The 23,650-nt window shown below is 40.2% G+C and overlaps 1 protein-coding gene across 2 annotated transcripts in view; it reads left to right on the top strand.

Annotated features, from left to right (window-relative positions):
* Positions 1 to 23,650, top strand: part of LOC120560423 (ras GTPase-activating protein 1-like) — a 33,145-nt gene that overhangs the window by 5,363 nt on the left and 4,132 nt on the right. The window contains exons 1-22 of one of the 2 annotated variants that reach the window (XM_039802921.1): positions 675 to 1,000; positions 11,647 to 11,799; positions 14,012 to 14,147; positions 15,146 to 15,216; positions 15,901 to 16,018; positions 16,299 to 16,330; positions 17,005 to 17,057; positions 17,238 to 17,388; positions 17,556 to 17,634; positions 17,955 to 18,078; positions 18,237 to 18,393; positions 18,567 to 18,654; positions 19,035 to 19,115; positions 20,461 to 20,618; positions 20,766 to 20,842; positions 20,974 to 21,146; positions 21,254 to 21,413; positions 21,711 to 21,853; positions 22,876 to 22,991; positions 23,132 to 23,218; positions 23,394 to 23,461; positions 23,553 to 23,641. In XM_039802921.1, coding sequence (XP_039658855.1) covers positions 978 to 1,000; positions 11,647 to 11,799; positions 14,012 to 14,147; positions 15,146 to 15,216; positions 15,901 to 16,018; positions 16,299 to 16,330; positions 17,005 to 17,057; positions 17,238 to 17,388; positions 17,556 to 17,634; positions 17,955 to 18,078; positions 18,237 to 18,393; positions 18,567 to 18,654; positions 19,035 to 19,115; positions 20,461 to 20,618; positions 20,766 to 20,842; positions 20,974 to 21,146; positions 21,254 to 21,413; positions 21,711 to 21,853; positions 22,876 to 22,991; positions 23,132 to 23,218; positions 23,394 to 23,461; positions 23,553 to 23,641 — 2,337 coding nt within the window. In that variant the 5' untranslated portion in view covers positions 675 to 977. Of the gene's footprint in view, positions 1 to 674; positions 1,001 to 11,646; positions 11,800 to 14,011; positions 14,148 to 15,145; positions 15,217 to 15,900; positions 16,019 to 16,298; positions 16,331 to 17,004; positions 17,058 to 17,237; positions 17,389 to 17,555; positions 17,635 to 17,954; positions 18,079 to 18,236; positions 18,394 to 18,566; positions 18,655 to 19,034; positions 19,116 to 20,460; positions 20,619 to 20,765; positions 20,843 to 20,973; positions 21,147 to 21,253; positions 21,414 to 21,710; positions 21,854 to 22,875; positions 22,992 to 23,131; positions 23,219 to 23,393; positions 23,462 to 23,552; positions 23,642 to 23,650 lie in introns of those variants that run through there. The other variant, XM_039802920.1, reaches the window with a different exon arrangement.

Below are 23,650 nucleotides of genomic sequence, written 5' to 3'. Positions count from 1 at the left end.
CCATCTCTCCATCTGTACATTTTAAGTCTGCCCCTGTGCTGCCATTCTCATGCCATCACCATAGGTAACAAGCTGTGGCAGTCCATCATGTGCAAAGCAAAAGAAAATCAATTCACAGCTGCTGTCAGGCCTCCACAGCTTCACCTTTTTCCATTGTGAAAACTTGAGCACACAAATATGAGTAAATGTTTAAGGGTTAACAATGTATGTAATAGTTGTTTGGCTGGTTGGTTAGTGCGTAAACCCATACAGTGTTTACATTAAAAGCTCGCGTTTGTTCCTTTACTGAAATGATGCTCGGTGTGGGATTGAAACCAGTTTGAAATTTTGAGGGAGGTTTATGTCATTGTGTGTTTAATCTTTAAGCATGGTTAACCAAGTTCAGGTGTAAAGTACTCTCTAAGGCAAGGAAAAGTCTGTGCGTCTGTGTATTTGAATGTTCATGGGCAGCACATCAATGCATATTCATACAGTTAGATGCCACTGCCTACCCTTGCTGTCCCACTGCTTCAAAAACCAATAGGCAGCATGCTCATCATGCGTGACTTTATGAGAGAGAAAGAGGGGAGGGTAAGAGTAAGAGAAAGTCAGAGCAGGATAAAGTGGGAGCAAAGACGACAGGACTAATTTGCCTCAGTTTCTGAAAGATCAACTTCATCAGAACAGCGTCTAAAGGATAATGGAACCAGACGTGGTACTCCAATTTTCCTCGGATTAGTTAGCACAGCTAAATGCATGTAGGGTGTCAGTCTGCATCTCTGACTCTGTTCATCTTACCTCCATGGATGTTGCTCATTGACTCTAGTGACTGGAGATGACTGTATCGGGCCAGCAGCAGGGTCACATCATCATGCCTTGTATGGATTTAGAGCTACCTTTGCTCTGCTTTCCACCTCGGAGCTCACAGTTTTTGCCTGGCCAGCAGCAGTATCAGTGGAGTCGGTGCACCTTGTGAAACTACGGGACACAGGAGGGAGATGCAGCAGAGGGCGAACTCGGCGTAAGTGGGGCATCAAATAACCCTGAAACTCTAACCTCGCCTCCCCAGCAATGGGCTCGTAGAGACAGCTGACAACTCCTGTTTGTCAACTGTTTTTTTGTTTTTGTTTTAGAATTCCAATTTCATTGTAGTTGTCAAAAACATTGTTTGTTAAAACGGAAAATCAGTGATTATGTGTGTGTGCAGTTTATTCGTTTATTATGCAGGGGACTGACCATAGATATTTTTGTGTCCTTAATGTTTTGCTTGGAAAAGTGTTTACTGGATAGACAAACACTTATAATACAATGGTATACTGTGCCAGTTTTGTCTAATCACATATTTCACAGACCTGACACATGGAAGTCAGGAAAGGTCATAGTACGTGTACACGTATGTGTAACTACATGGTAATGCGTGAGGTCAAGACAACCTAATTGAGTAATATACTCAATTAGGTTGTCTCTATTGAAAAATGTTAGTGCAGTGTTTACTGGGCATTACATTTGTGTGTAGAAAACATGTACTCAGTACCCCCCTATAGAAAGACTGCAGCTTCACTGAGGTGCATTGCTAATAGACAGTAATGTAATGTTTCATTCATTTTGATACTTATGAGGGCTGACAGTATGTCTGTGGAGATGTTTGAGTTCAGCTGCATCCATCAAGACAGAAGAAGAGAGACATGAGCTGGAGCGAAAGAGTTCACAAAAGAGCTTAATGAGAGACAGACTGACTGAGAGAAAAGGTCTAACTCACTCAAGTCACAGCAATCTGTGTCTGTCCTGTTAGTCTAATTGCCCCTGGAGACAAAGCTCCAGCAAACAGAAAGAAAACGGTGTCAGATTTTTCTAGAATGTGGTAACAATAAAGCTGTACATAAAGTGAAGGGGCACAAATAGTAGAATCTTTGTTTACCTGAAATCGCCATTAAAACTTGTATTTACAGTAGTTTCAAAAATGCATAATGCACAGCTGCTTCAGTAATACATTAACTAAGGATCGACCGATACTGGCTTTTCAAAGCCGATACAGATAACCGATATTTGGAACCAATATGCATTTACAGTGGAAATGAAAATCTTTCAGTCAAAATTAAGATTTTGGAATGTTACAAACTCCAACACAACTAACTATCTAATAAATTAGAATATTTTAACATAATACACAGTTAAAGGGATACGCCACCGTTTGTTGAAATAGGGCTCATCACGGTCTCCCCTAGCTGTAGATAGGTGGGCCAACGCATTTTTTGTGCTTGCATTGTTTTAGGCCCTGTTTACACGGTGACGCTCGCGGGTGAAAACGAAAAAATATTTTATCGGATGTGCCTTTCGTTTATACGGCGACGGCGTTTTTGGGCCTTAAAAACACAATACAAATTGAAACCACCCTCCAGAGTGGAAATCTTAAAAACGCTCGCGTTACCATCTAAAGGGTATAAACGCAAAAGTCTGAAGACAGAGGTGTGGAGAGAGACGAGAAAAAGGCGTCCAGGTAGTCTGTTGTTACAGAGTAGGCTACAGAAATTATAGGCTTCTGTTATCTAAAATAATTTCAATGTAATAGCTCAATATTTAAATGATTTCGACAATGTGGATAAGGTTGTTATAGTTCGATGATGATATGTATAGACTATTAGAGAGAGAGAGAGAGAGAGAGAGAGAGAGAGAGAGAGCGCTTCAGCCTCCTCTGCCCGCTGCCTCTCGCTCTCAAGCAGCGGCTGAAGGGCCGCGAGGCTCAGGGTATTGGTAGTGCTCCCTTGGGTCCTGTGCTGTGGCTTGTGCCGGTCATCATCAGACAAACATGAAACTCCACCTCCTCGTCTGTCCAGACAAAATAGTCAGCTTTTGTTGTTCGCTTCGACATGTTTTGGTTTCGCGCTACTAAGGAGAGAAGTAGAAGGAAGGTTCTACGCAGGCACGCTGACTTGGTGGTGTGGCAGTGCCACCTAGCCACCTGGCGTGCATACTACATCGAATTTCACACACTTTTGCATCACCATATGCACGCAGATTGCCCCCCCAAAACTCTCGTCTAAACGCGGAATAAAAAGTGAGAACGCAACGCCACTTTTGCGTTTTCTCTACAGATCGTTTCCGTCTAAACATAGCCTTAGTCTGGTGCAACACCGGCATCGCCGCTGCTTGTTAGCTTAGCATAGTGAATGGAATCCTATGTTGCCGGTTAGCATGTTGTGAGCCAACAAAAGACAAAAAAACAACCTAATTACTTGCACAGAGACAAAAAAATGCATTGGCCCACCTATCTACAGCCAGGGTAGACCGTGATAAGCCCTATTTCAACAAATGGTGGCGTATTCCTTTAAAGATAGTCAAATAGTGTTGTGGGCAGGACATTAAGTCAGACTCAGTGGTGAGTGAAACCGAAGCAGAGGGACAGACACAGAGCTGTAGCGGAGCCAAAGTAGCGCACTTTTTAGTTAATTAACTTTATCGGTTATCAGGCAAATAAAACACAGATACAGATAATCTGCAAACAGCAAAAAACGGCCCGATAATCAGTCCATCCCTACCTGTAACCTAGGCTTATTAAATGGTAAAGTCCTACCAAATATACCCTGGTTATTATTACTTTTTAAAAATAGTTACGCTTGAATGATTTTGGTCAGTAAAGTATGCAGTGTCCTCATTTTGAGAACAAACATTTCCAAAGACTTGGTGTCCTATTCAAACCATAGCTTGTCATTGCTTAAACGTCTGTACTATTTTTAGCAATGATTCCACCTTGGGATGACACACTTTTCCCCAGTGAATTAAAATGTTGAATGATGTTATCCAATTTCTTAATCCATTTATCCATTTAAGTCATTGCGTAATTCCTCCTATGGGGAGTATACAACATGCTTATGTGGGTATTGCTGTCTTTAAGTGCTGTCTAAAACACCCTAATCATGAGTTGGGTACACAATTATGGCCCAAGCAATGTGGGCAGCGTATGCTGTTTAGCTGAGAGTTTATTTATATTGCTGTATTAAACATTAATGTATGCAGCAGCTGTTGCCTATTTCATTAAAACATTAATTACATACATGCATGTTATGCCTTCACATATTAGTCACTGCAGTTACAGCACAAATTAGGCTAGTTGTGTTCCATATAATTTATCTTTAAATAAAACAACCTCATTCAAATTTTCTAAAAAAATAAATATATACATATTTATCCAACTAGAGTATACTTTATTCATTTGTGGGAATAGTGCTTCTTTCTTTCTCAGGAAAAGTATTATATTCTATTCTGCTAAGTATTCACTTTGGTCATCTTTGTGTTTCTCAGACAACTGTAGATTGATTCTGTAACTTAAATATCTCATCGTCAGTTGGAAGAACAAAACTACACTGTTCACTCTGTGTACACCATAGGTTGTTCAATCCAAATCAAAAGCTATAAACTGTGAGAAAACCACAGTGAAGGTTTATTTGGCTCAACACTACAGGCTCTACAAACCGTAGCCTATGTCAATCCTGTCTTGTCAGAGCTTTTGCGATGCAATATTTTTAAGGCATTCAGCCTTAAAATATAGCCAGAAAGATTGTATACACAATAAATCATGCTGCTATGCTTGCTTGAGCCTAAGCCCTATATTTTGGCATCTTGCCCAAGCTCTCTAGGCTTGGGCATGTTCAATTTCAGCAGTGTGCACGCGCAGCAATATTGTTCGTGACAGCATGACACAAGTAGCTGAACTATGCATATAACTTAACCTAGTAACCTGTATGCTCACAGGAACAGCTGAAAGGATTGTCTTTGGCGCTTGTCTCATAATGAACTGACTAAATGGGTGTGTTGTGTGAAGTGAGGTTCAGGATGTGGGCATTGGAGTGGTGAAGGATGGCATTGTTGTTGACTTCCTTTGTCTCACTCACACTCAGCAATTTTAATTTTGGCGTGATGGTGTCATTAACAGGTAGTTAGGTAGGGCTAAAAGAAATTACAACATTACATTACAAATCTTTTTCAGCTCCTTTACACTTATGTGACAAGCACTGCAGTGAAGCCTCTCAAAATGCAATAATACACATACATAGACACACACACAAGATTTAAAAAATGAAGTGTGATTTATTTATTTTATCACAGATATGGCGAAACGCCTCCGCAGCAACACAATACTTAATTCAGAATGGTTTGACAAATATTTTGCCTTTAACAAATATGGCACCCTCCTGAGATTCGGAACCTTCCCCCCCGCGAACCCTCCCAAACTGGAAAAAAATGCATAGAGGAGAGAACCAGGACGTCAATGTACTACTCGCTGTTCATGTACTGACATGACAGGACATTCCTCAAGCTGATAGTAGCACTGTATCCAGTCACTGCTTTAATGGCTTATGCTCAGCTCCTGTTTATCATAACACCCTTTCTGCCTGGTTTTCTCACTCACATGTCACATTGCATGTCATCATGGACAGTGCAATTTAAGAATTTAGTATTATTGCTCATATATAATTTCATATTATTGCTCATATATGAAAAACTGCTGTAAAAGTTGATCTAAATTTCTGTTTCCAAATCTATAAATAGGTGAGTTTTACAGTGCAAAGCATCTAACGTTTCACAAAATGTAAAATACCAGATTTTGTTCTGACTCTCCCTAAGGTGCAGACAAAGGTGTGTACAGTAAATGAAATCAACCAGGCTGCGTAAATAATGCAGATGACCTCAAGTCACTGTACAACAACAAATCCACATGGTTGGGCTGCAACGCAGAAAACACACTGTACAGCGGTAAAGTAAAAGAGGAACACCATAGCTATAAAATGTGTTTTTCTGGTGCGATTAACAGCAAGACAAAACAAAAGTACAGCAAAGCAAACCAGTAGAAAGTTTGTTTTGTGCTGAATACTGATAATCAAGACTGGGTTATGCAGTTTGTGCGCCACCTGCTTGATTCAACAACCCATATAAAAGGGTCTGTATTTCACTCTCTGTATATTTCATGCATAGAGTACGAGCAGGATTCAATAATTTAAGGATCATATTGTCACATGTCTGCCAAACAAATATATTGTCTTTGCCATTTAACAATATTTTGAAAACTCACCTGTTGCTGAGCTCCACAAAACACCAACAGTGAAGCTCCCCTGCATCCTGCACTGAAATGTTTTGTATTGGGTGCTAGCTTAAATGCACAATGCAAACAAATATCCTTTTTCATCCACACTTGGAATTTGTGGCTTCGAATTTCTATGGTGGAAAAACAATCCAAATGGAGAGTCTTCTGCTGTAATAGTATTATTGACTTGTGTACAGAGGTCAGCGAGTCCCCATTCTATCAACTGTACCTAGTTAAAAACTCATATGCCACCAATACTATTAAAGTGCCCATATTATGAAAAGAATACAATTTTTCTGGAATTTGGGGTGTTATTTTGTGTCTCTGGTGCTTCCACACACATACAAACTTGGAAAAAACAACAACGTCCATGCTGTTTTGAGTGAGATACGGGTTTCTGAATGTCTTCTGCCTTCAGTCTCCAGGTGAGCGGTTCAAAATGCCGCAGGGCTTTCTAGGTCAGTAGCCGAGACGAGGTGGCTAACCGTAGCATGCTAGCGCTAGCGCAAAGATGGAATAGAAGTGCGATGCCTCACTCTGTAGCTAAAACAGAGACCTGAACACACAGGGTGAAAAGAGGATCTGCAGCAATGTGCAGTACAACAAAAATATGGTGTTTTTGGAAAATGAAACCATGTAAACCTATTCTGGTACAACCTCAAAATACAATTATGAACCTGAAATGAGCATAATATGGGCACTTTAACACCTATTTAGATGTACTAGTGCAGTGCCTTTTCCAAACATGCCTGTTTTGGAATGGGCTGATTTCTTGGCCTCCTGTATTGCTGCTTGCAGCTTTCTCCAGAACCATTGTACTGTGAAATAACTTGCAGAAGGACCCTAACACAACTGTAGGCCTACTGACTTACTGTGTACTTGTACTTCAGAGTAAAAAAACGCGTACTACTACATGTACCTGACAGAATGTTGCAGATTCAGAATGTATTCACAAAATATCACCGTTAAATATAATCATTAAACTATCCAGTATTAGTACTAGATAAAAATCTAGTACGTAATCCAGTATGTAAAAGTACATTGTGCTGATAATGCCTCTCTTTTTACTTTAACTGAACATTTGAAAGCAGAAAATGTACTGTGCAGTCACAGGTGGTTTTACCATACGGCATAGGTGAAGCGCCTAGTAGTGAAGTTTTTTTTTTTTTTTGTAATCTTTTTTTTTTTTTTTTTTAAACACAACCTGCAACGCATATTGCAGCAGAGTTCAATCAGGTGCGGTGCGGCTGTGGCTCATGTGGAGATTCGGCGTGTCCCCTTTTTTTTCGTGTAGCAGTCACACCTTGTGGTAGTTTTTAGGCGATGTCGCCCGGGCAGGAGAAGCAGGGAACCAGGCTCAGCAGAGCGCAGTTCGGCCGGAGTAATGTTCACAACCGCCGGCAACAAAACAACGCGCTGGACATACCGTATATCGCAGCGCGGCTCGGTCAGTTGCGGCTCGGCTGCTCATCTAGAGAGCCAGCGTGTGCTTGCTAGATAACTTGATACTGGTTACTGGTGCTCTGCTTGGTTTTATAGAATTATGTCAGTAGTGATCTTTTAATTTCTTTTCCCTTTTTACTAGCCTAATCTTTATGATTAACATTTAGCTATTAATTAGACCAGGGATGCTAATTTTGAATTTATTTCTGACCGATGGTGACCCTTGTTAAACCAGTCCCAGTTAACCCGTCCTGGACGCTCGGACATACTTTCTGCCATCCATGGACAGCCGGGGATTTGTACTGGTCACGCAGCCACAGTGTTCGGTGCATTGTTGTGGAGACATGCAGCCACTTTCCTAAAACTGCTTGCGTTCGTGCCGTCGACACAAGTCCGCAGCTGTCCACAGAGCATATCTGAGCCCGTCTCCAGTGCATCCACCTGCGAGGTGCCTGGCATAATATGTGTGTAGGATGGCCGATTTACCCCGCCAGTCCTCCATTGATAGTGGCATGTGTTTGGCATACTCTGTGTGTAGTACGGCTGATTTAACCCGCCAGTCCTCATTGATATACCATAGTGGAATTTGCATGTAGCTATTAGCTGGGAGCGCCGTCAATCAGAGAGCCACGAACTTAGCAGAAAAAAAGAGCTTAAAATGCTACTTGGTTAACTAGCAGTTTATAAATGGATTAAATAAATAACCCTATTTTTTATTTTACAATGCAAAAAATGTGTCTTAACAATATATTTTTTTTTTTAATGAATTAATATGTCAAAATTCTTATTGTGGGTTAATCGTTAACATCCCTACTTTAGACATTTGCATTTGGTGCGTGGGAAGACGAGTAATAACAGCTTGCAGAATCAGAATCCAAAAATAGAAATGCACTAAAAGTATTAAAGTGACAGGGTTGATGCAATAACCGTCAGAAATGTCACACCTTACAGTCTTGTAGTTTAAACCTTCCTGTACTAAAGTTAACACACAGATGTTACACTTGGTGTGACTTGGTTGGACTGTGTGGTGGATGTCTCTTTTTTTTTTTTTTTTTTATATAGGAAGCATACATTATTTTTGTCTGCAACTTTAAACAGCCCAAAATAGGCTAGCTGATGCAGTTCTTGGACGTGCGTGCCACAGCCTAACCAGCAGCAACAGGCTGTCGGACAGCACAATGCACAGCCTCGGGGAGTTTATCAGTTTGAACATTTTGCTGTATTAGCATAGCCCCCTTCTATACAAGTGCATGACTATAGCTGAAGAACTGTCAAGTGGCCTATCTAATTGTCAAAAAACCATAGACTGAGCCACAGTTTTACTGGAGTTAGGCTTGGTTCCACCATTGTTAATGGTTTCATTGGGCTGCCTAATGCAGACATGCAAACCTGGATGAATTTGAATTGACAAATCGTGACAATATATAAATGTTCAACAATTACAGCCATAACAACATGTCTACTGTAACTGCTGTGTGATACCTAAGGCCCAAGGTGACACATAACAAATGTAATCAAAAACACATGGAAATTGTAGTTTGCACATTTGCTTGTATATATGTGTGTATATACACACACACACACACACACACACACACACACACACACACACACACACACACACACACACACACACATAATATAAAAACCCAAGTGTGTCCCTTACATGTGTTGTTATTTGTGGGTGCTGTTGGTTGTTGATAGGTGCCTGTTTTTATATAGAAAAAGATTTGAACGTTTGTTTGCTCTGTTATTTTGGTGTATGCTATCACAGGGCCCCAGAGTTCCCTATCGAAGCACCACAATGATACCCACGCACTTGCTATTTTGGTTCATGTATTTGCAGCAGTGCAAAGGCGCTTGAAGGTGAATTTAGATTGGAGGTTGTGCTGATTAATAAATACTTAGCCATTCACATCACTGTTCTCATCACTCTGAAACAGCTGTGCCAATGACAGTGACACATGAGTACAACAGCTCAACAAATGTAGAATCAGCCTCTCCACGACATGATGATGTTGTTGTCTGGATGGTGCAGAGCGACATGTTTTTTTTCTTCTTCTTTAAAGTTAATTAGCAGAATGATGATTAAAAAATGTTCGGTTAAGCAGTTCATATGATCGTATCAAGCCAATGCTATTTCAGTCATATATCATATCTAAAATGTGACTCAGTCAAGTTTGCTTCTTAATGCATTTCAAGAATAAAGGGTTAATAGTTCCTAGTTTTTTTTCATGAGGTTTTTTTTTTCTTTTTGGATTTTTACTGGTGATCTAAGGAGGGTGTGCCTGTCAAATATACCACACACTCTAAAAATGTCTTGAATTAGTTCTAGTAAGTCAGAAGTTGGTTTTGCAGTTGGTATACAGAGCAGACCGAAAGGAGAGACCCTGGTTACAAACCAGCATCTTCCTGTCCATCATGATCCATACAGTCTTGTGCCTTGCCAGTCTCCCAGTTGCAGGCCCGACACTAGCTGCTCCCTCTGTTTGGTTGTTTTAGAATGGCTTAAAGCAATGGAAACAGTAAGTGGTCCTCGCGCTGTTTTTCATGTATTGTGGCTATTTGAATGTTGAATTAGAATGTTTTTGTAGACGTTGTGGTTTGGGTAATTTGGTTTTGAGACCTCAGGTCTTTCTTGGCCTGGTTTAGGATTAGTGGCAGTAGGAGTTTGTATCACATGTCTTTTATTTGGCTTTTAATGTCATTATATACAGGGTATAATGGGTCATGTGTACATGTTGGTGGGGGCATAAACCACTTAAATGAAATGATTCTGTAATTATTGGAACCTAGCATGTTTGGCTTGTAGGATGGTGTGCCCAGCTCTGCTTTCTGCCATTCTTATTTTATCTCATAGACCTTTCCCTCTTCAATGTTCCATTCTCCTCCAGCGTTATTTCCCCCAGCTTCCCCAACTTTTTACGGACTGCTTGGCCCTACTCTCCGACGGCTCTCAATCACCCTCTTCAATTCTCTTATCACCCAAAGCCCCCTCAGAGACACTTAACTCTCCCCTCCTCTTCTACAAGCCTTCTCCAGCTTACTCCATGGTAGCAGACTTCACCACGTTTTCTGTATAAGTAGAGACCTCTATTCACCTAAACCAGATGGGAGCCCTTTAGGTCTCCTATAAAAAAAAAAAGCTACTGCAGCACCTCATTCATCTTTTCACCGCTGGATGTTTTTTGCAGTCACTGCCTTCCGCTTCAATAGGCACCAGTGGCCTAAATTTGGAAAAGCGTGTTAATTTTTTACCCCAGCTGGCAAGGCCCAGTAAAGTTCAGCCTCACCTGCTGAAATTTTAACCAGTGTTGTTCCTGAGGCTTCTGTTTAATTCAGAGAGCAGCAAGCCTTTAATGGTGTGCTGAAAACTCAAAAATAAAAGCTTTTGGACTTCCACTTTGTTTAAGAATACATGACCTGCTGATTCTGTCTGGGTGGTACTCTTCCTGAAAGAAGTTAGTAAAATTCCTTAGAGCTTCATATCTAATATTGATTTCATTTTCAATTAGTCTATCAACATGTTTTTGATTGTTTGAGTGTTTCCCTCACCAAGTTTACAGAACTTTTTTTGAAATGAAAAGAAGCACTTTGCTCTCAAGGGTAAAGTGGAAATGTAGAACACATGACATCAGACAACCTGTGCTTGAGATCTCTATTATGATTCAGATTTTGAGATTCAGATTTGTGATTGCCGTCTTAAACAACTTTTTATTAATGATTATTTCATAAAACTGGACTGTGAAGAACTCAAACGAATGTTCTAGGCTATATCATTAGAAATATGTCTTGATAAGAGAAGCACTGTGTCCTTAAAGTGTTATTTAATCCTCTTGAAGGTATTATGTATTATTAGACTCAATTTCTTTCTTTTTTTTCTAATTCTTGTATTAGTTGTAAGCGTTTTTTTTTATTTTGATAAATGTAACGTTTAACAGAAATTTCATATAGTGTACCACTAGTGTATTGTTGTATATTGTTATAGCATGATATGGAATGTTTTGTATAAACATTTTCAGCCATTTTGCCCAGCACAACCTGCCACTAAATTCAACCAATCAAGCAGTTGAATTTATGGTGCATTTACTGCCTAACAGAAATGTGTAAATAATAATCAAATTATTTATATTTGTCTGTCTCAGGTGGTACCATGGCAAACTAGACCGAACCATTGCTGAGGAGCGGCTGCGTCAGGCCCGGAACCCTGGCAGCTACCTCATCAGGGAGAGTGACCGCCGGCCCGGTTCCTTTGTCCTGTCTTTCCTCAGTGTGACCAACGTGGTCAACCATTTCAGGTAAGACAGAGTACATGCGACAGGCAGAAATAACTTAATCTCAGTAATAGGCACAGTCTGAATCTACAACAAGAGCCTACTTAAATGCCTTAGGGAAAAGGAGGTTTTTGTATTGACACATTCAGGCAGTGTCCTTGCAAATTATTTAGCATGTTTGAAGTAGCTAGTTTAAGAGATGTAACCTTACCTGACTTGACTTGCTGATACATACACACGTGTGTCCAATGAACTATTTTTTTATCCATCGCTAAAATTTACTGGGAAGCCAAAACAGTCCCAAACATGGGATTTACATGAAATGGGACAGTAATTTGATGTGCCATTTGTGTTTACCATACCAATTCTAGAAGCCACGTAGAGTTAGCTAACCTGTCTAGCATGGTATTGCTAACATTGTACAACTGAGAGAGCTATGTGGGTGGAATAGTTTGGTCCAACATGAACTGTTGCACCTCTATTCTCTATAGAGCCCTTTTTAGTAGGTGAAATAGAACAAAACCTGGCATCTCACAATAAGCAGGCAGCATGCCACCCTAAAGTAGCAGATAAGGATAGGGGAACTACAGAAGTTATTCATTACCTGCTAACCAAAAGGGCAGAGAGCCACAAACACTAAAGTGAAAGATCAACCTCAGAGATGAGCCGATAATGAAAGGAGAGTATTTAGGTTGGACGGGGTTTCCGGTGCTATGCCATGCCATCGTAGACCACATCAGCCTATTTGTGTTACAGTCATTAAAACAAACAGCACGTAGACATAATGCGTATCAACTTGCACGCTTAGATGTCTGGTGAAACCAATGACTCTCTGAGTGTATGCGTGTATGTGTGACGCAGAAAACCTTTGTGTGTGGGTGGACCTGAGGTAAAAGAATAAAGATAACCACACCGTCTAGCAACAATACCTTGGGTATTTACCAACCTTATAGTCAATAAAACAAAACAGATTAGGCCTTACAATAGGTCAATATTCAAAGGATAGGTTATCATCAGTATGAGGGTACATTTATCTTGCAGCTCACACATATGCTTCTCTTTCTGATCAAGGCCAAATAATGTGACATCTTCTTAGTTTTTTTGCTAATTTAGAGTGACTCACTTGAAGATGGGATGTGATAAAGTGGAAGTATTTATTAATGATCAATAAGCATGCTACTGAGAATAACATTTTGCATTTACAGGTGGCACCCAGGTTTCTGCATTCCCTGTTGTATATTTAATACTAACTGTAAGTGCTTGAAGACATAATGTGGGAGTGTGATGAAAGTCCATCTATCAGTGCATATCTGTCCAGGCCATTGTGCTGATTGTGGTCATTGAAACACCTGTTTTCATCATACTGCCCCTCAATGCATAAGCGTATATTTCTCTCAAATGTTTCTCTTTCTAAAGCTTGTTTTTTTAATAAAATTTAATAAAATGTTATAGTATTTTCCGCTACTACTCTAATGCTCATGTTTGACCTGTTAGTCCTAATTTTAGTCTTTAGAAAGCAAAAAGGTTTGTGCTCTTGAGAAATTGTTGGACATTTCTTTTCTCTCCAGAAAATGCACTTCTCTAATTAAGTAACAATGACATCATCCCCTTCACTCACATTGGTTTAGACCCATGATGTCATTGATGCTGGAAGGAAGGAGCCCTTTTGTGAGGGAATCATGAACATGAGGTTAATTGCGTGACACCTACACTTCAATTGATTCGGTTGATGACTTTAGATTGTGCACAGATCAAATAAGTAATTGCACAAGTACATTTATTATAAACCGTCATCAGAGATCCATTCAACTGATGAGCAGAGAATTAGGATTAGTGGCTCTGCAATGTGATATGGTTTGGAGCAATACTTTTAGCATACCATTGTATTCATTTCTCTGTAGTGATTTTTAGTCCCACAATGCAAATAGCATGTCTCTCTCGGTCTCTCGCTGTCTGAAATCGTCTTTAGATATTTATTTACTATTTTCTGGCATTTAAGGATTGTGGGACAGCTGCTTAGTCTTATTTTATATCTTAGTTTATATGTGCTGTGTGTCATCTGCAGTGTAGAAGCACTGATGAAAAACAGTGTTGACGCAGTGCAGATACAGTAGATCATTTCATTGTCAAATGAATCAAAGTTGAACGTTTTCTATTTCCTTCACTGCCCAGCAATTAGACAGTATTTAAAAATAATGGCGCTGTCTTTTATCATTGTTGTGTTTTCTCTCACCAGGATAATCGCCATGTGTGGGGACTATTACATTGGTGGGCGGCGGTTCTCTTCTCTATCAGACCTGATTGGTTACTACAGCTATGTGTCTTGCCTGCTAAAAGGAGAGAAACTGCTATCGCCAGTGGCACCCCCAGAGGTGAGACTGACTCCATGGCTGGGAGTACAAAGTAGATACTACATTTTAAATTCTAGCATATTTGAAATTTTGCAGCACTCCCCTGCAATTTTACGCAATTCTAAACTGCTTTAATTGCTTGTGTGATATGACATTACTTGATTTGCTTTTTTCCCCCTGTAGTTTTATTTTCTTTTTAAATAAATATTGCAAAATGCACCTTGTCTAAATAAGATAAGGTACTCCCAGTAGGTTAAGGGTGTCATATTTGAGCTGAAATTGTGCAATATTAAAAATTCTCTTTTTGTTTCATTTTAAAGACTATACATAATGTAAGGGCGAGGCATCTTCTTTTTTTTTTTTTCCTGTTGGATGAACCATTACTGTGGTTTGCATCTTTGAAAATAGACATTTTTATAGCTTTATAGTAGCATTTTGATCTAAATGTAATTGGCAGCTTCTTGTTTTCAGAAATGGATCACCCTGACTTAGTGAATTTGTCTCTTATGCTGTTTGTAATGGCAAAGGAAGAATTTTCCCCAGAGATCTAGAAAAACTAAATTCAGAACTTTTTAAACATGTCAAATGCGTGCAAAAACGGTGAGAATCAACAGTAAGGTATGCAAAACGAAACCTAATCTCCTGAAACGTTAAGTAAAAGTACCTGATTTAATGTTTGACGGGTTAAAGATAAAAAAAATCTACCATGTCAAGTTAACTTGAAGTCAACCTCGAGTTCTTTATTCAGCCACTTGCTCAATGTACAAGGGCATATTTTATTACGTCTTCCTTTTCCCTATTTTTTTTGTTTTTTTGCCTTCAGGCAGTATTCAGAACTGTTTTAGGCAAAGTTTAAACTAATGCTAATTAGCTTTTGTAGTGGAGTGTGATATCTCCCAGAGGGCGTTGTAGGAGAATACTTGATTTTGTGCAATAATTAGGAGATTTAACATGGATGTGGTTTTGGAAGGTCAAGGCTAAAAATAACGGTTTTATACTTCGTGTGCATGTTTCCACAGCCTGTAGAAGACAGGAGGAGAGTCAGGGCCATACTTCCATACACCAAAGTGCCAGATACTGATGAGATCAGGTACGTATCTGTGTGTAACTGTACAAAAGAAACTTTCCTTGTGTTATACCATTTTCCTATCCAACCAGCTGCTTTCTACTCCGTAATCTTTGAGACACAGACAAGCCCTGATGATTTCCTGGGCTTAAAAATATAGTATTTGATTGTATTGCTCCCTTTGATTTTTGGCCATTTCACAAGCCTGCTCTTCCACCTCACAGCAGGCTGGAAAGCACATCATCTCACTTGTTAATGAAAAACAGTCTTGTCCCTGTCATTAAGCTGCAGTAGGCAAACTTACTGATGATCCCAACTATCCCTGATTTCCTAAATCTGATAAACATCTGTCTGAAGTCAACCTCAACCCTGAGTCTGCCAGGGAGCCACTGGCTTAAAGGAGTGGATAGACATGCGATATTTACCTCAAATGTTATGAGTCAGAGGAGACACCTGCTGGTAATGCTCTGGTATTACAATAGTCACTAAATAAATTGACAGTTTATTTTTTTACATCATCTAGATGAGAATGCTTTGACTTAGCAAAAGTGCTATAGAGAAATATGGTGTCATATGTATAGCAGTTTACAGTGGGTTTCACACGTCTTTTATTTATTTAATTGTTTTACCTTTTTCATCCAATATGCACAATGTCACACTGTTATGGATTTCTCTTAATGCCCTTTTTTGACTAACTTGTATATTCAGCTTCCTGAAAGGGGACATGTTTATTGTTCACAATGAACTGGATGATGGCTGGATGTGGGTGACCAATGTACGCACAGAGGAGCAGGGCCTCATTGTGGAGGATCTGGTGGAGGAGGTGGTAAGTACAGCACAAGATGCGAAGGCTCTATCCGTTTTTTTAGAAGATGTATATCAAAACTTCAAAGACAATTAAAGACGAAATTAATAGTGGCATCAAAAGAAACCAATGTGATGTGACTACAATATATATCATACCAAAGTGGCATTAGCATAGCACCCAGGGTAGTGATTTGACATGTGAATATATGGCATAGCAGTCCATAGACGTAACAAAGACTTCAGTCATTGGTCCATTAGAGTTAGTTTCTTAACAGATTTCTGTTTCTGATATTTTTCAGGGGCGGGAGGAGGATCCACATGAGGGAAAAGCGTAAGTTCTGTTGCACTGAACTCGCTTATTGTCCAATATCTGATCAGTTTGTACAATTCCAAAGCAGGATGTAAAGGTTTACATGCGTACGTTTCCCATTATATTCGATTCTCTATGATGCAGCGACTTATTAGTCAACTTTATTTTGTAAAAGTGGTTGCTTTGTTTATACTTTTAGACAAAATATCCTTACAGAATAATATCTACCCTGTTATTTCTGCCTCTTTGTTTGCCTCTATTCATACAACCTTGTTTCCTATGTCCTTATGAATAGCATGACAGCACATTATACACAGTATTAATTATTCTTGTCTCCTCACCTAACATGTCCTTCAGCTTTGGCAAGTCTTTAATTTTGACTGAGTTAGTGACTACCTAAAAAACAACCTTTAGTATGCTAGATGACCCTGTGAGAGGATAGAAATTATTCATTAAATGATGGTCACACCTAAGGGTTTCTTTGGACAATACATAGATAATAAAAGGTCACATTTAATATGTTTGTAGAACCTGGTAGTTCATTTTGAAAACATTTGATAGTCATTTTATTCAGATGAGTATTGTTTAGAGATGTGCTTGCAGTAGGTTCTACTGAACATCTGCATTTTGATGATTGAGCTAATTTTATTGCCTGTGTCTCTTTCTCCTGTTCTCTTGTTCGATCTCCTGAACAGCTGGTATCACGGAAAGATCACCAAGCAAGAGGCCTACAACCTGCTGATGACAGGTACCATTCCTCTTTGCCTTTCATTAGGCGAACATTATTAATCACTTGTGACGTTATTGTGCATTGTATTTGTCAGAAATGAGTTGTGAACTCCATTTATCAAAATACAATGCTGAGCATACACTAAAACCTCTGTCTTTCTCCCTCGCTCTGATTGTTTTGCCGCCTCTCATTTCATAGTTGGCCAGGTGTGCGGTTTTCTAGTCCGACCATCAGACAACACACCTGGGGACTACTCCCTCTTTTTTCGCACCAATGAAAACATCCAAAGGTTTAAGATCTCCCCCACCCCGACAAATCAGTACATGATGGGGGGGAGGTACTACAACAGGTATGTCTGTCAATGTGCCTGCCTTCAGCGGTCGTTATAACAGAATAATATCAAGATAAATGATATGCTAATTATAGCATTTTTTAAGTCGTAGCCAGCGTGTACTGTGTATTTGGACTTGCAGTTAACGTGCTGCATTTTGTTTGCTCTCACTCCCTCGCTGGCAGTGTTGATGACATTATCGACCATTACAAGAAAGAGCAGATTGTCGAGGGCTACAACCTGAAAGAGCCGGTTTCAGTGCAGGTACGTACAAATGTATATTAGCATTATTGAGCCTTAATGGGATGGCATTTAACAATTTAAGGGGTTGGATAAGATTTAAATACTCATATTGAATATACCCTTACTGCCATGCAAAATATACAAATATTGAGGTCAGCGCATACCACTTTGGACAAACAGTAAATGCTGAATTCTGAAGAGAATATTTTGCAGAACATCTCTCTGGGGCAATAGATATAGCACTTCATTTAAAAGAAAATATTTAATGTAAGCTGGCCCTTTGAATGGAGTTGATTTGATGGTTGTGTCAATGATTGATTTTGTTTTTATATTCACTACAGCACCAGGAACAAGTTCTTACTGACACAGTGGATGGGAGAGAAATTTATAACACTATCAGACGGAAAACAAAAGATGCTTTCTACAAAAACATTGTCAAGAAAGGCTACCTCCAGTTCAACAAAGGTATATATGTAACATCGGCATTGTATATCATTTTAATAAGGACATGCAGTAGCCCCCATGTAATACCATGATTAATACTATCTCGGTCTTGTCTTGTTGTCATGTCAGTCAGGATCTACCATTACAATAAACATTTCTGTGGTTCCTCTCGCCTTTAGGCAAAGGCAAACGATGGAAGAACCTTTACTTCATCCTGGAGGGTAACGATGCCCAGCTCATCTACTTTGAGAGCGAGAAAAGGGCCACCAAACCCAAAGGGCTGATTGACCTAAGCGTGTGCTCCGTGTATGGTGTGCATGACAGTCTGTTTGGCAGGTGAGATGTCGAAAAATTGCTCTTGGTCTAATTCAGTAAAGTTGGCAGGAAGTACTGTCACTCAGCTCTGAATGATCAGTCACCCAGACACCACATGAAGGCAATTTCTTTAAAATGATGTATCACACAGTACAAAGTAATTTGACATCTTCTTGTCTATTTTACTTTTTCAGGCCACACTGTTTCCAGATTGTGGTCCAGCACTTTAGTGAGGAACAGTACATATTCTACTTTGCGGGGGAGGCTCCAGAGCAGGCACAGGTAATAAGAGGTTCAGCACCGCCCTGCCACTGATAACTGTCTCGTCAAACAGTAGAAGCACATGCACATCTATTTAGTCAAGATGCTCCAAAAAGTCTGTGTTCTGTCTTGAGGATGACTCTCAACACTGTGAACTACTCCTGTTGTTTAAAAAAAGAAATACATTTCCAGCCCAAACTGTTTCTTATACTTTCTGATACAGAGGACTACTACATAGTTAGTTACAGTGGTTATCAGGACCTTTGTATGTGATTGATGTCATTTTTTTTATAATCAAGTACAAACTGTGTGAACAGTTTCTAGTGTTATGAGTTGTTAAGGAGAGAGAGCCCATGACAACCATGTTTTACAAGGGTTTTTGACAGTGTCTGTATTTGCAGGATTGGATGAAATGCCTTCAAACTTTCTGCAGTAACTTAAGGAAAACCACTCAGCCGACCTCCAACAAAAGGCTTCGACAGGTACGTATTCCATCAGCGTGTGGTCATGTAGACAAAGTAAAGCAGTAGATGGATCATATCCAACAAGCCAGTAAAAATGTTTTTATCGCTCAGGCGTAAGACCACCAGCAATTAGTAAGTTTAACATTTGACATTCAGAATGAATCAAAGTTGATTATAACTGTGATAGGGAAGCCACATGATTAGAAAGCCTTTAAATAGTTTGAAAGGTCTGAAGCGGCTAAATGCATTTATTAAAACTACTTGGCATATCATGGCTGGCTTGTGACACATTGAGCAAGTTAATTGTACTGCCGTTGTAAGATAAGTCAATCATTTTACTGCATAATTACACCTTTCCCACACGACTTGGCTCAACTCAATTTTTTGAAGGCTTCATGCCTAGCAATCCCTTAAATACGTTTGTTTTACTTTTTTTTTGTCATTAAAGTTTTTATTTACTTAGGTATACATACGGTAAACCGACAGCATCCTTACATTTGGTTACCAGATGTACAAAGGCCTATGATACATGAACATATTTAGAAATTCCAAAATAAACCTCTACCAGTTAGAACTGTACAACCAAGGCATTACCCTGTCTCAGAGGTGCCCTAAGCAAAAACACTGTCCCATGCCCTCTTAAAATTTCCATCATCACTTGACCCTAGCTAACATGTATTCATACGATACTTTCAAACATAAATTCCATCTACTTTTTAATATCCGGGGGTGATCTACTTTTCCATAATCTGAGAATAATTCGGGCAGCCGTGACCACCCCAACCTTTATCGCTGTGGAGTCATACTTTGAAATATTGGGCATTTCTGTTTGGTCCCCAAATAGACATAATCTTGGTGATAAAGGTACCGTCGAACCTAACCACTTGCCTTTGTATTCTAGTACTTTTTTCTTTCAAACATGGGTAAACAAGGTCACACTCCCAAATGGCATGTCAAGACAATAAGGTTTATTTTAAGTTCATTTAGTCTATAGCTGGATTATGAACAAATGAGTAACTATTAGCAATTCTTAGGCAAAGAATATATATCTGTATGCATGTTTTATTTTCTCTGTGAGACAAGACAGACAGATTGTGAACGGGAAAGATCAGATTCTCTGTAGAGGATCATCAGGAGTGGATGGTAATGGCTGGAAATGCTGTAGAAGAAGTGCAGATTAACAACTCTTAAGATTTTGCCTTTGTTGTGTTCATTAACTGTTTTCGATTTATTGTATACATTTTTAGTTCAGAATATTATTGAATATGCTCAGCAATTATTACAACCCATCCATATGTATGAATGCTATCTGCTGCGTATGTCTTGCATGCTTAATCCTTTATTTATTTATTTTTTCTCTCAGGTGAGCAGCCTGGTGCTGTATGTGGAGGAGGCCCACAAGCTGCCAGTGAAGTATTTCACCAACCCCTACTGTAACATCTACCTGAACAGCGTCCAGGTGGCTAAAACACACCCTAGGGAGGGGCAGAACCCAGTCTTCACAGAGGAGTTTATCTTTGAGTGAGTCTATCACATATTTGAATGTGAATATTGTCCTATCTTGGATTCTTCCACTGCTCTTTCTCACTTTGTTATCCAACTCACATTTCCAGCAACCTATCTCTACTGGTTTACAGAGTGATAGAATATATTTATCTTTTGTTTCAGTGACTTGTCGAGTGAAATCAACAGATTTGAAATCAGCCTGAGCAACAAAACAAAAAAGAGCAAAGAAAGTGACATCTGTAAGTACATTTGCACATTTTAAAACAAATGTAATCTCTGTAGGTCTCTGCATTCACCTTATCTCCTTTTGTTTCATTTCACAACTGACATCTCTCCCACCTTTTCACGCCTCAATCTCTCTCCCTCGCAGTGTTCATGCGTTGCCAGCTGAATCGTCTGCAGAAGGGCCAGATGATTGATGAGTGGTTCCCCCTCAGCTCCCACGTGCCTCTGAAGGGCATCGAGCCGGGCTCTTTACGTGTACGTGCCCGCTACTCCATGGAGAAGATCATGCCCGAAGAGGAGTACAGCGAGTTCAAAGAGGTCTGATCGGCCGAAAAGGGTTTTTTGATTGCAATTTCCATTAACTGTCTGCTGCTCTGTTATTCACTTAAAATGACAATGATATCATTGTCGTGTGTCCCCTGCAGATGATCTTGCAGAAAGAGTTCCACGTCATCTACGGTCTGGCCCATGTGTGTGGTCAGGACCGCACCTTATTGGCAAGACTTCTTCTGCGGATCTTCAGGCACGAGAAGGCTGAAGCCCCTCTACTCAGGACACTCAACGACAGAGAGATTAACATGGAGGGTGAGAAAGCAAGCAATAATAACAAAAAAAAGTGATGTAAAAACAAGCATTGCTGAAATAATGGATCTGCACACATTTTACCCAAGGAACCCACAGTATATTAATGTTGAGTAAAATGTAATGTAACTTGGTGCTAAAACCTTGAATCCTTTTGCATAGCAACACCTCAGTCTGCAGTGTTTTACAGGCGTTCAGCTTTAATGTTTTGGTTGTTCGTTGAGACGCTTCAGCCAGAAACATGTACACCCATGTGCGCGTACACTTGCATAACCTTCTCTGCTTGTGCACTGCTACCAGACGAAGCCACAACATTGTTCAGAGCGACCACACTGGCCAGCACGCTGATGGAGCAGTACATGAAGGCCACAGCCACACCGTTTGTCCACCATGCTCTCAAAGACACCATCCTCAGGATCATGGAGAGCAAACAGTCCTGCGAGGTAAAGACCTACACAGGGTTTTTCTCTCTTACACACAGCAATACAAGTCTCTAACCTATTTTCCGCTGCTAGTATCTGTGGTACACGGTTAAAAAGCACATGGTATTTATGTATCCTATCGGTGCAGTCGCTCTGCAAGCCTGGCCGAAAAACATAAAGTGACACAGCATCAACCAGGCTGAGGCCGAGGCCGCTCTGTGAGCCTTAGTCAAAATCACTATTATTTAAAACACTCTGCAGTTCATAAGGCTCTGACACACCAACCCGATGGTAAAAAAGGCAGTCGGACTGATCAGTCGGCTCCCCAAGGTCAAAAAAAGTGCCTCGGAACACACCGAAACGACACCGGAAATGACGGAACATCTCCCTAGACCTAGTAAACACAGAGCACACTGTAGGCAGTCATCGTTTTCATCAGTGTGTTAATAGTAGTCAAGAAGGATCTTTGTTGTCATTACTCGCTGAACGGAAGAAAATACGATGGCTAGTAATAAGAAGATACTGGCGTTGTCAGCTCCGGTTTTCTCGTGCACTGATTCGCTAGTCAAGGGCTAGCACTCCACCAATCAGATTGGTCATTGAGTCCGACAAGTCAAATCGGCCAAAATGAACACCGACGGCTCCTCCGACTGACGACGGCACGGAACACACCGAACCGACTCGAGTCACCGACCTCGCCAGACTGTCCGACTGCCGATAATCGGGTTGGTGTGTCAGCGCCTTTAGAGAGCTCATACACCCATCGATATGCATTTTTAGCCAGCGCATAAGCTTTTGTGTTTTTCTTAACTTCTCTTGTGTTAAAAATAAGACAAACTCAGAAAAACATTTACCAGTGGCTGATCCACATCTACCCAACGCACACAATGTATCAACATTACTGTAGAATGGGATGAATTTATTTTTTTAGTTCATGTTTCACAATCATGTATTGTGAATTTGAATGAACTCCTCTTAATTAATCGTCATTTGTTTTTCTGTTTCCCCCCTGCTTCTGTCTCTCTCTATCTTTTGCTTTTAAGCTGAACCCTTCCAAACTGGAAAAGAATGAGGATGTGAACCTGAACCTTGCTCATCTCCTCAACATCCTGTCCGAGCTGGTGGAGAAGATCTTCATGGCTGCCGAGATCCTACCGCCGTAAGAGCAAACCCACATACACTCACACACGGTGTTGTTCTGTGTCCTGGGTAGATCACTCAGAACTGGCTGTTCAAGCAGAAATACAAAGCCAAAGGTCTAATAAACCCATTGTCTCTCTGTGATGATGACCCATCCAGGACATTGAGGTTCATCTATGGCTGTCTGCAGAAGTCTGTGCAGCAGAAATGGCCCACCAACACCACCATGCGAACCAGAGTTGTAAGGTAAAGAAACGCAAATTCTCAATGTTGGACACACGTCTTTTGAGAGTTGAAAAGCTGTCAACGTAACTTTTTTGTCTGTGTTAACTGCCCATTAGAATTACAACTTTAATTTTAGCACGTTATTTAGCGTTAGTTCTTATTCAGTCCAACTTACTTCCATCTATTCTTCTTCCAGTGGCTTCGTCTTTCTAAGACTCATCTGTCCTGCCATCCTCAACCCCAGATTGTTTAACATCATTGCTGGTAAGCATCTGTTGAAAAACACACAAAATCCCCCTATTTGCCATGTGACAATGTTAGAATGTGTGTTTCATACTACCCTCTCTTCTTGCAGACCCTCCATCTTCAGCAGCAGGCAGGACCCTCACACTGGTGGCTAAGTCTGTCCAGAACCTGGCCAACCTGGTTGAATTCGGTGCTAAGGTGAGGATG

Source organism: Perca fluviatilis, chromosome 6 (assembly GCF_010015445.1).
Source record: "Perca fluviatilis chromosome 6, GENO_Pfluv_1.0, whole genome shotgun sequence".
Classification (NCBI taxonomy): domain Eukaryota; kingdom Metazoa; phylum Chordata; class Actinopteri; order Perciformes; family Percidae; genus Perca; species Perca fluviatilis.
This window is presented reverse-complemented; position numbering and strand designations above follow the sequence as displayed.